This window comes from Onychostoma macrolepis, chromosome 04 (assembly GCF_012432095.1).
Source record: "Onychostoma macrolepis isolate SWU-2019 chromosome 04, ASM1243209v1, whole genome shotgun sequence".
Taxonomy (NCBI): domain Eukaryota; kingdom Metazoa; phylum Chordata; class Actinopteri; order Cypriniformes; family Cyprinidae; genus Onychostoma; species Onychostoma macrolepis.
Genome location: NC_081158.1, coordinates 1,753,608 through 1,766,250, shown reverse-complemented (window position 1 = coordinate 1,766,250; position 12,643 = coordinate 1,753,608). Strand labels below are relative to the sequence as shown.

At 35.9% G+C, this 12,643-nt stretch overlaps 1 protein-coding gene and 1 long non-coding RNA gene across 2 annotated transcripts; one reads left to right on the top strand and one right to left on the bottom strand.

Moving 5' to 3' along the window:
• The first annotated feature begins 405 nt into the window (after positions 1-405).
• On the top strand, positions 406-1,878 carry LOC131539530 (uncharacterized). Its single transcript, XR_009270898.1, has 4 exons — positions 406-484; positions 907-953; positions 1,481-1,611; positions 1,711-1,878. It is a non-coding gene; the product is annotated as an uncharacterized LOC131539530 (long non-coding RNA).
• Positions 1,879-3,084: 1,206 nt separating this feature from the next.
• LOC131539188 (uncharacterized) lies at positions 3,085-11,882 on the bottom strand. Its single transcript, XM_058773561.1, has 5 exons — positions 9,618-11,882; positions 9,435-9,545; positions 7,889-8,096; positions 5,829-6,358; positions 3,085-3,187 (listed from the first exon to the last, which is right to left on the bottom strand). Exons 1-5 carry the CDS (start codon positions 9,785-9,787, stop codon positions 3,085-3,087), a joined length of 1,122 nt encoding a protein of 373 aa, XP_058629544.1. The 5' UTR covers positions 9,788-11,882.
• Between the last annotated feature and the right edge of the window lie 761 nt (positions 11,883-12,643).

Here is a 12,643-nt window from a genome sequence, read left to right as displayed (position 1 = left end):
AGGCGAAAGATTGGCATCGTGAAACAATTGTGGCCAAACAGAAATCACCACGATTGCTTCACGAAGGCAGTCTTTCGTCTGGGACAGCCTAAAATCGTGCAGTGTGTTTCAGGCTTTAATCAAACAAACAAGAACCAGCTAATTAAGCTCTTCAAGAGCACTTTACAGACAGGTGTTTGATCAGGATTGGAGCTGAACTCTGCAGGAAGGTAGATCTCAGGAACAGGACTGGGCACTCCTGGTTTAAACTGTATGTAGCTGAAAATACAGTAGTCTAAGAAAAAATTATTATAACTGATTTGTTGAATATAACTTGCCAGCTAATAATAATAATAATGCTCTGTACCCATACTTTTATTTATATATATATATATATATATATATATATATATATATATATATTTCAGGACAGAAAGACCAGAATTGGGAAGAAGAAAAAAATATCTGGGCCATATTCCCTTTGTATCAGCAGCTTCCTGATGAGGTAAATAAAAAAAAAGAAAAATAATTGGTTTCTATTACAATTCATATTTGTACAACTTTATTGACTTTTGCTAGGGTACTTTTTCCATGTTATAAGCTCTGTTTTCTAGTAGTATTTCTTAGTAGATGTATAGAGAGTAGTATGGTAGAACTATTGCAACGAAGTGCAGATGGTTTACCAAAAACTAAAGTGTACTGTATATTTGTTATCTTATTCAATATGCACTGGTAACTACACACATATAAGGTATCTGTTTTCTGTATATTATTCATAATTGTTTCTGTTTATAGTCCTGGAGAACTCACAAATGCACTGTAGATTCAACTACATTTTTTTTTTAATTTACGTTTTCACATGCTTATAATGACAACAAACCTGTCATTGACTGTGACTGTTTCATGTAGTTTTTCTTCTCTTTGCAGAATAACATTCTTGAAAAAGCAGAAGCCATCATTGGTCCATACTTGGAGTAAGGGAATCTCTGGACTTTCTTTGTAAATTCCTCTAGATTTAGTTGAGAATCTTGTTGATATTTGAAGTGCCCATATAATTTTTTCCCCCAAAATATTACTTTTCATGCATTGTAAAATAGCTGTTTGTAAATGTAAAAGGTCTGCAAAAGTTTAAAGATCAAATTTCATGACAAATGAAGTTTTGTCTCCTAAAAGTAAGAATTTATTCTGAACTGCTGTGCTGAAGTGAGTGTCAGAAACTCCAGTCTCACTTCCTGTTAGCAATTACCTGTTAGGTTTGTCTGCATAATGCCAGCCTATGGACTTCATCGGCTGTCCTTCAAACGTCTACTCTAATCTGCCCTCAATCACTGTAGTTGTAGCTGAGGCCAGAGTACAGTAGGCTCTAGGAATGGCAGTGTTTAAGGATGTATTACGTGTCATTTAAGAAATTGTCACATTTGAGGAAGTTGAAAATCTGATTTTTATCTTTGATCTTATGATTTTACTAGTAATTATGTTTGTTTACATTGCTACATTTCAGATGCTGTGAAGTGAGCTGGTCAGTAATGTAATGTTCCTGGTATGCAAGTTTGCTCCACAAAATAAAGTGGTCCAGGAAATATATGAAAATGAGGATGTTCATGATTCAATATCGTAAACTAAACCCTTCAGGTAAAATACATTTGTTTTAATTTTTTTAAATTAAATTCTTATTTTTTCATGACTATCAGTGTAAATTGAAACCAGATTCTTTATGCATTTCAAATGCAGGAAGACGTTGCAAACACGTCTGGAGACTTTGAGAAGATATCTGGCAAGCCAACCTATGGCCTGGTTTAAAGGGAGCACATTCAAACTACAGCAGTTTAATGATACACCTGCTATACCTTTTTGTTGTGAAATGTTCCTGTGGATTATACATGCATTTAATTCTCTGGATTTGTTTGTAATTGTATAAAAATGGAAGGAAGTCATAATTTTACTTGATTATTTTATTGTAATATTGGACCTGTAAACTGATTATTTTCAAACTCAATTTCTTTCATTTTGTTCTTACACAAACAATTGAATTAAACTAACTATTTTGGCTATTTTTTACATTACAAGCACAACTGCAATAGACTATGAGAACATTAAGTGGTTGCACATACTGTAGATTGACACTGGGATCTTTTGCAATCACATTTAACACAAGTCAACTCACAAAAATAACACAAGTCAACTCTGTGACAGAAGACCTATCAGATGGTAATTGTTTCTCATGTGAACATATGTAAAAATGTATTTACTCATGTATTTGATGCTTTTTTCACAGTGGAGAAGCAAGATGTGTGATCATATGAACCTAGAAATGCACTGCTGACATGGCCAATCGCATGGTTGTCTGCTATAAATAAATAAAATGGCATATGCTTGGAATAATAAATAAATTTAAATGTAATATACTATTCGTTATTTATTTAAATCTCTGGTTTAAGAATAGAAAAATAGACCCACTAGTTTAAATAGTTTTCTTAAATTTTAGCTCTCAAAATGATGGGTGTCATTAAAAATGTGGAGATTAGCAGAAATGCGTTGCAACCTCTTATTTACATGAGGTAAACAAAGCTGCTTGGTTTACATTTTTATGTATGTACTTGTAGGGCTATACATATTTTAAAGTTGTATTGTATACCTGTTACTGCCATAATGACCCATTTCAAATGTTTACATGCTTACTGGTCTTTTTGTTCTTAACAGCACTCAATTGTTGTGGTGGAGCAGTTATGAAGTATTGTTCTTGTAAATACTTTCTAGCATTTCAGTATTTTTTTTCAGTAATATGCATGCAAAGTACAACAGTTAGTATATCATGTTAAACGGTGGTCAAAAAGGATTTAAACAGTTAGTTTTGAATCTATTTCTTCTTCTCAGAGATGTGGATTCGGACAGCAATTAAATTACCACATGACTTTATTAATTCGGCCAGGGATTTTTACAGGGATGGTGGGAGAAAAACGCTGACATTCTGGATTCGGATGGCAATAAAATCACAGACTAACCCCTGTAAATGCTGAAAATCGCTTACGTCCCCATGAGAACCAATTACCATCCAAATCTGGCTATTATGTGCTTTTATCAGGTGGAACCAAACATACACCATTTTCATACATCTCCATTTTGCACCATTTTGGACTCTGCAGTATCAGATGCCTCTTCAGTGGTAGCTCCTTTGATTTGTCGAATTTCTGCCAGCTCGTCCAGGTAACTGAAGAATAAAATAAAAGATCAATCAATAATACAGTAATTGTCTACTGATTTATAAATGTAATGATTTAAAAAATAAATAAATTGAATACCTTTAAAAATATGCATACATTTACTAGACTAAAACTAGTAAAAATAAACAGGAAGGTTATGCCAAAATATCAATACTATATAAAAAAAATGAATAAGAGATTTTATATATATATATATATATATATATATATATATATCTACGCAGTGTAGAATACAATGTATATTATGGGACAACTTGCTTCAGTTTTACAACAGTCAAGAATGGCCAGGGAGCTAACAGCCATGTTTACTGAATGTTCTTCATGCTTGATATAATGTGTTGTTTAAAAGAAATGAACAATGGTTAGATCATAGAGGATAGCACATAGTATACTAAAAATAACAGTAACACTGACCTATTGAGTACTCCTGCCCTGAGAGCAGCGCATATTACACTAAAAATAACAGTAATAGGGACCTATTGAGTACTCCTGCCCCGAGAGCAACGCATAGTTCAGTTAAAAGAACAGTAATATGAATATTGAGTACTCCTGCCCTGAGAGCAGCACATAGTTCAGAGAAAATAACAATAATATGAATATTGAGTACTCCTGCCCTTAGAGCAGCGCATATTACACTAAAAATAACAGTAATAGGGACCTATTGAGTACTCCTGCCCCGAGAGCAACGCATAGTTCAGTTAAAAGAACAGTAATATGAATATTGAGTACTCCTGCCCTGAGAGCAGCACATAGTTCAGTAAAAATAATATGAATGTTGAATACTCCTGCCCTGAGAGAAGCGCATAGTTCAGTAAAAAGAACAGTAATGGGGACCTATTGAGTACTCCCGCCCTGAGAGCAGCACATAGTTCAGTAAAAAGAACAGTAATAGGGACCTATTGAGTACTCCTGCCCTGAGAGCAGCGCATGGTTCAGTAAAAAGAACAGTAATAGGGACCTATTGAGTACTCCTGCCCTGAGAGCAGCACATAGTTCAGTAAAAATAACAGTAATATGAATATTAAGTACTCCTGCCCTGAGAGCAGCACATAGTTCAGTAAAAAGAACAGTGATATTAATACTGAGTACTCCTGCCCTGAGAGCAGCACATATTTCAGTAATAATAATATGAATATTGAGTACTCCTGCCCTGAGAGCAGCACATAGTTCAGTAATAATAATATGAATATTGAGTACTCCTGCCCTGAGAGCAGCACATAGTTCAGTAAAAAATAATATGAATATTGAGTACTCCTGCCCTGAGAGCAGCACATAGTTCAGTAAAAAATAATATGAATATTGCGTACTCCTGCCCTGAGAGCAGCACATAGTTCAGTAAAAAATAATATGAATATTAAGTACTCCTGCCCTGAGAGCAGCACATAGTTCAGTAAAAATAATATGAATATTAAGTACTCCTGCCCTGAGAGCATCACATAGTTCAGTAAAAGAACAGTAATGGGGACCTATTGAGTACTCCTGCCCCAAGAGCAGCACATAGTTCAGTAAAAGAACAGTAATGGGGACCTATTGAGTACTCCTGCCCCAAGAGCAGCACATAGTTCAGTAAAAGAACAGTAATAGGGACCTATTGAGTACTCCTGCCCTGAGAGCAGCACATAGTTCAGTAATAATAATATGAATATTGAGTACTCCTGCCCTGAGAGCAGCATATAGTTCAGTAATAATAATATGAATATTGAGTACTCCTGCCCTGAGAGCAGCACATAGTTCAGTAATAATAATATGAATATTGAGCACTCCTGTCCTGAGAGCAGCATATAGTTCAGTAATAATAATATGAATATTGAGTACTCCTGCCCTGAGAGCAGCACATAGTTCAGTAAAAAATAATATGAATATTGAGTACTCCTGCCCTGAGAGCAGCATATAGTTAAGTAAAAAGAACAGTAATAGGGACCTATTGAGTACTCCTGCCCTGAGAGCAGTACATGGTTCAGTAAAAAGAACAGTAATAGGGACCTGTTGAGTACTCCTGCCCTGAGAGCAGCACATAGTTCAGTAATAATAATATGAATATTGAGTACTCCTGCCCTGAGAGCAGCACATAGTTCAGTAAAAAATAATATGAATATTAAGTACTCCTGCCCTGAGAGCAGCACATAGTTCAATAAAAATAACAGTAATATGAATATTAAGTACTCCTGCCCTGAGAGCAGCACATAGTTCAGTAAAAATAACAGTGATATTAATACTGAGTACTCCTGCCCCGAGAGCAGCACATAGTTCAGTAAAAAATAATATGAATATTAAGTACTCCTGCCCTGAGAGCAGCACATAGTTCAGTAAAAAGAACAGTAATATGAATATTGAGTACAGTACTAATGCTAACGCTAACTGACTGATGAAATGTCATGGAGATTTGAACTAGTTATGTTGTCGCTCATATCGGTTTCACAGATAGCGCGGTAGCATTGGAAAAGCATGTTTTACTCCAGTTACCTCATTAGCAGCTTTGGTGCGATCCACTGATGAAGCAGTCTAATGAAAATGCATACTATTTGTTCTGTGCATCTTTGTTCGCTAATTATCTCACTAAAGGTTTGAGATGTTTTTTTTTTGTTGTTGTTTGTTTGTTTCCTTAAAATACATGGTAAATTCACTTACCTTGTTATAAATGCCTCCCACGAAGCGTCAGTAACGTATCTGTCTGATGTATTCCCTCCTCCACACACACGCACGTTCAAATTTCCTGACCCCGCCTCTGCTTCAATTTCATTGGTTGAATCTGTGAACCAATCATTTTCCTTTCTGCCCTCAGAACATGTTTGAGTAAGTAAAACTCCCATCTGCGTCCTATTGCCTCTCAACCTCCAGACCTGGTTTTTATATGTTGACCATGCTCGTTCTATATTCTGGGTGTGGCCTCCATGAACTGGGTCAACAAACCACCTGCTATGATTCACAGTGTAGTGAGTGTAGCCAAGTGTGGTCAGAGCTCTCTTGTAGGGTCTCCATTCGTCACTCAAAATGGTTGATCCCTGGCGAACATGTCTTGAGATTACTGGAATCAGGTGATTTCTTGAGCGCTGTTCAACAAGCCGCAAAATTGGTCGTCTTCGATCACCCTTAGTGGCCAAGATACCAAAGACCCACTTTTTTCTTCTCCATGTTTCGCCAACTCTTCCTCGTCCATACTAAAAAATAAATAAAATAACATTCAATAAGTGTCTTGCTTTTTCTTTCCCTGTGAGAAGTGTTGTATTAACACTATTACACTTTTGTCTCTGATGACAAACTAAATATTCAAGATAACATTACAGTGTCCATACTTTTTAGATCTTCTTTTTGTCTTTTAATCATTCAATTAAATAACTGTCAAGAATAGCCAGTATAACTTTTGCTCAAGCAAAACTTTCTGATGAAGGCCTTAAAGGGGACATTGTGTGCACATTTTCCACAAGTTTAAATTTTCAATGATTCTTTAGGGTCTTCATGAAATGTCTGTAATATACTTTAGTTAAAATTCCTCAATGATCGTGTAAAACAACTCCCTTTTTCCCTCTGTTCACAGTGACCCGTTTCAGTGCATTTATCTTTAAATGATAATGAGGTACTGCTCACCCCGCCCCTCTCTTCCGTGGGGCGTGCCAACACAAGACATGTGAAATGAATTGCTGCCTTGGACTCTGTATATGGCTTCAAATAGCTAGCTATCTATGACTACGTTTACATGGACATCAATACTCCGATTTTAATATGATTAAGACAATACTCTGATTAAGAGTCTACCATGTAAACAGAGATTTTTGATGACCTTAATCCGGCTAAAGTCATAATCGAAGTAAACACAAATCGAATTAAGACGTGGAGTATTCCTATTTTAGTCGCATTATTGAAGTGCAGTAAAGACATGTACACACCTTAATCACATTATTACCGTCGTGTAGGACTTTTCGCCGCATTTTGCGACAGGACACACACACACAGTGGTCAACCGTTTGACGGCAAATAAAAGAGCTTCAACACCGCCGTGGTCTGTATGCACGTACAAATAATTAACTGCACTTGAAGCTTTCATAAAATTAAAAATGAAACACCCAAAACTGTATATGGCATCATCACGAAGACTATATGTTTATGTGTGAATTTCTGGAGGAGACGTCGGATGTCGTCGTGTGGTGACGTAATGACGCATGCCATTAATCGATCTATGTACTATAACATGTAAAACGGGAACATGAAAGGATTATTCTAAAAGCAACTCATGTAAACACCTTAATCATAATATTGTCTTATTCAGAATAAGGTAAATAATTAGATTACTGATGTCCATGTAAACGTAGTCACTGTAGAATGTGGCTGCAGATTGAAACAGCTCACAGGATGAGAGTTTCATTCTCAGAAAGCCCAAAACGAACCGGCTGCATGTTTTCTTTTCGGCTTTTCTGAGCTGGTAGATACGCCAGAAACCTAAATAGGTGGAAAAAAAAAAAAAAAACAATCTATAAAAGGGAAAATTTAATCTGATGTCCTCTTTAAGAGTTTCTGTATAAAAGGGAGCAAGCCGAAGGAAGAGAGAGAGAGAGAGTTTATGCCAAAACATGTTGCTCCAATCATGCTGCTCCTTGCTTTGTTTTACCCTTTCAACAGACAGTTTATTTTAGTACATTTGATTTGAAAGTTGGACTACAGCCATGATATATTATAGCCTTAAAACTAAATACCTTTCTTTTGTGACGGAAGTTGCTTTCATCTATAATGACAAACTCTGTCCTTCCCCCCACAAACTGTCCTGTCTTTCTCTTGTACTTTCTCAAAGCTTTTTTACAGACCATTCTTAGCTTCTTTGTCATTTTGCTCAGTGTTGCTGAGCTTCCGGCTATGCCGTCCTGGATCATATCCACCTGACGTAATCTCAGTCCTTGACAATATCTGTTAACAAGAATGAAAATAGATTGTGTGTGAAAAGATTCACATTGGTCACTGCATTATCACAAAGATGTTTGTTTTAACTTTACAGAAACATATTTACTCTAAGGCAATGGTTCTCAAACTTTTTATGCCAAGTACCACCTCAGAAAACATTTGGCTCTCCAGGTACCACCATAATGACAAACATTAAAATACAGTAGTGTAACGACATTAAAAGTGAAGCCAAGAGCAAGATATGCTTCGTCATATTTTCTGCATTTAGATTTGAAAGGCCTGCCTGGGTCTGTGCAACTTCTATGGCCTTTCTCTTCCCTTTTGCAAACCAATCCATATCCTACTCTACATCCATTGGCTCTACATCTTTTTCTGCTGATGGCCCATTACGACAATACACCCAGACAGCATCATATTGTCGGCCCAGATACGGCCCACATCTGGCACATGTGGAATGATGATCTGGCCCACATGTAGCGTGGAATGATGGCACTTAGATGGACCGCTCCTGTTTGCCAGATCTGGGCCACAAGCAGGCCATAGCAATGCCACATGTCAGCCAAGAGCAAAGAAATAAACCACACTGCACCTTATCTGAGCCACAAAATCTTCATATATTATTTATAGAGTCCTCTCAGCTTGTCTAAGCTTGTTAACAAGCAAAATCACTGAAGGAAAGAAGAAAACAGAAAAAAGAAACTCAAGAATTACAACTGACTTCAGCCACAGCCTTAGATGAATTCAACTGAAGATAAAATATATTAAATCTCTGAAGATCTCAGCAGAGGAGGTTTAAACAACTCCAAAAACAGCATCATCATCTTCACTTATTACTAACCAGACTGACTTTATTTCTCTTAAAGGTCTACAGAAATTCTTATTGAGAATTAACAGAGATTTAAATCTAACGTTTGCTTTATTTGAAGTCACCATAATGGTGACTGGTGTTCAAAAGGGACCATCAAAATAAAGTGTTACATGAAGATTTTGTGGCTCAGATAAGATCCAGTGTGGTTTATTTCTTTGCTCTTGGCTGATATGTGGCATTGCTATGGCCTGCTTTTGGCCCAGATCTGGCAAACAGGAGCGGTCCGCACAAGTACCATCATTCCAGCTACATGTGGGCCAGATCATCATTCCACATGTGCCAGATGTGGGCCGTATCTGGGCCGACAATATGATGCTGTCTGGGCAGCATTATCACAAAGAAATGAACTCACTCGGTTACCTGACTGATTTACAATGCATAAATTAATGTCTGTTTACATTTCCCATAGTTATTGTTTAATTATATTATTACCTGCTCTCTATAAAATCAGCGAGGTGCATTTCTGTAATTCATACCGGTAAATAAAAGTCATCCAGCTGTGATAGGTGGTCCTGCTCTTTTCGAATATCGATCCAGCTCTGCAGTTCTTTGTAAATTTCCTAGTATGTGATCTTCTGCGGCATACCCTAAATCACCACATTCAGCATTAGTATAGGAGTTTATAAAATTATTTTAATGAATTATGTTAATTTTCTTACCACTGATATCCATCCCGTGTATGTGTCTTTTGTAGATTCATCGATTCCTTACAGAGGTTACACGTCATTGACTTAATTAGATTATGTTTTTGTAAAAAATTGATCATTTTTTTCGTCCCTTTTCTATCCCTGTGATTACAGAGGGAGAGAATTTTCTTCGCAAGTCCCATAATTGCAGGCAATTGTTACCATCTACTACCAACTCGAAAATGCGCCGAATTCACAGACGTTGATATAGCGCCTTTTTCACGGTCATGACTCCGGAAGTACTGCCTAAATTATTTTCTACAAGTTTTTCTTTTCTTTCTTTTTTCTTTCTTTTCAGTTTTCAGGAAATATTTAAATTTAAAATAAAATAAAAGCAGATTCTATGTTAATGTTTATGTCCTTATTTTTCAATATGTAAACATTTACTGATTTAATAAAATTCACTAAAACACTTAAACATTGTAATTTGCATTTTGTATCTAAGTTAAACATTTACTTCCTCTTAACTATTTTAATCAAGTTGTTTTACTATTATCCTGGTTCATAGAATCGGATCCGACTCAAATGATCAAATGAAATCTAAACGTTACAAGATGACACTGATTCCATTTAAAGGAGAAAATATTAAAATAAAGAACATAATTAAAGTTTTGGAAGACTTAAAACTGAGTGGAATAATGCCTACGGTCAACTACATATCGTATTGGGACAATACACTCGAAGAATCGTTTCCAGCAGTAGAATTCACGTGCAGAGATGGAAGTTTCTGCAACGTTGCGTTGACGCGTCGCCATATTGGAGTTAGCGAATGCGATAGTTCACAATCAGAAGACAGCATGGCGATGGAGGGAGAGCGCAAAACTGTCCACAAGAGAAATGCACCTCATCGACTAATTGAGGATGACAAGGAAGAAGCCGGTAATGTATTGTGTCATTTATGTTTTAAAAAAAAAAAAATGTATGTTAGTATCGTGTCCAGTGTTCACGACTGTGGCCCTCGAAATCCGCTTTACTGCAGAGTTTAGTTCAAACTTTGGTCAGTCTCACCGTATCTTTCTAGCAATCCTGGGGACCTTGATTAGCTTGTTCAGGTGTGTTTAATTAAGGCTGAAATTGGATTTCAAGGGCCAGAGTTGAGATTGAGTTGAATAATCTTTTTGGTTATAAGCAGCCGTTGACAATTTGTTTGCAAGCAAGCAAGCAAGCTAGCTAGCTAGCTAGCTAACGTTAGGTAAAGCAATTTCAAGGCCAAACATTATCAAACACTTAATTTTCCTTTCTCGCCAGCTATCCTAACTGAATCCTGGTGGATTTTATTTTATTTGTTTAACGTTATTTGCGTAGAGATGCATAAAGGTTGGCACCAGACACTTTTTAATGTTAATGGCTAATTGTGTTTTTTTCCCCGTTAATTAAAAAAAGCTTAATCTTGTTAAATAGATACACACACACACACACACACACACATTTTTGCGATTTTCACATATAATGTTTTAACATATTTATAGCCTAATTTTAGATGATTATAATAACAGGCTATCAGATAAAAAAAAAAAAAAAATCATCCTTATCTCCCAAAAGACATGAAAGTGAGTTGCTGTTAAACTCGGAAACAATTTAAGTAAACTTTATAGTTTTTAAACAATGTGTGTTTCATGTGTTAAACACCGTTCTAAATTATGTTTGATAAATTACTTGTTTGTTTTATATTCCAGCACAAGCGCCAACCCAACAGGTGACCATCAATAAACTCAAAGAAGAAAACTATTTTTTGAAGTCTAAAGTTAAGTTCCTAGAAGAAAAATGCAAAGAGAGATTTTCTTCGGAGCAGTTTAACCAATGGTGAGAACTGTTTCAGATTGTTTGTTATTTGTCCACATTATTATTATTTATTTTTTAAAATTTATTATTATTATTATTATTACTACTACTACTACTATGGCCATTTTTGGCAAACATTTGATAAAAAAAAAAAAAAAATACAATATGTTAACGTAAAAGAAAAAACTCTGTATAAACTCTAATTCTCTTATCATTTCACCTTATTGCCATTTTGTTCCAAACTTTTTTGATTTCCATCTGTGGAAAGCTCATTTGAAATAATGCCTATTGTAAAAAGCACTGCACCATGGCTTTTCAGACTGTTCCCTAAAGCCTCCCCAGCAATGCACATTTTAGATGTCTCCCTTATTTAACATAGCTAAATGAACTCATCTGCTGGCTGTGTCCAATAAGGGTGACTTTCAAAATTTTGAGGAGACTTCAGGAATAATTTGATTGGACAACACTAATAAAAATGACTGGAATGTGACCAATAGGACATTGGCTCAATACAAAACATTTTATGGCGTAACGCAAGTAAATTAACAGTATATTTTAATAATTTGTATAGTACTATATTGTACTGTTACATATTATTTATTATACTCAGAAGCCCTAAAATATGCATGGGCGGCTATGGCTTTACACTCAGTCACTTCTGAATTCAGGAAGTCTGCCTTTACTGAAAAAACAAATTCCTATATTTATAAATGTATTCATTGATATATTATCTTCTGTACTGTATGATATGCCACTCTCATGTAGAGTCTGCCTATATGCTTTCAGAATAACTACAAAATAATGATATTTGGAGAAACTTGTTAAGATTAATGGATTTTAGTGTTATAAGAAGACATTGTTTTTATTAATAATGTAGTATAATCTAGCAAAATGTTGTTCTTTGTCAGTATTTTTACCAGAGCAAGTAATAGGAAGATACAAAAAGGTCCTGAGGTACATGTCAAAAGGAGCAACCAAAACAGAGGCTAACCTCAAGTGTGGCGTGGACAGGAAAACGATTGTGGACTCATGTGCCATTGCTGAATTGGAGGCCTGTGACATCACAGCTTACAACAAATTGCGTGCTACATTTAAAAAAGGGCAGAAGCTGTCCGACTTTGCAGAAAGTTGCCGACAGTTGTGCACACAGGAACCAGTGTGCACTGCCATAGAGGAAAAAAAGAGAAATGGAGAGCTAATAGACATTACACAAAAAA

Excerpts from the sequence above, each read along its gene's own strand:
- LOC131539188 (XM_058773561.1), bottom strand. The coding sequence starts at position 9,787 with ATGGGACTTGCGAAGAAAATTCTCTCCCTCTGTAATCACAGGGATAGA. Across the intron at positions 8,097-9,434 it reads TGGATGACTTTTATTTACCG|ATATTGTCAAGGACTGAGAT; the intron begins GTATGAATTACA and ends TCTTGTTAACAG. Across the intron at positions 6,359-7,888 it reads ACTTCCGTCACAAAAGAAAG|TATGGACGAGGAAGAGTTGG; the intron begins GTATTTAGTTTT and ends TTTATTTTTTAG.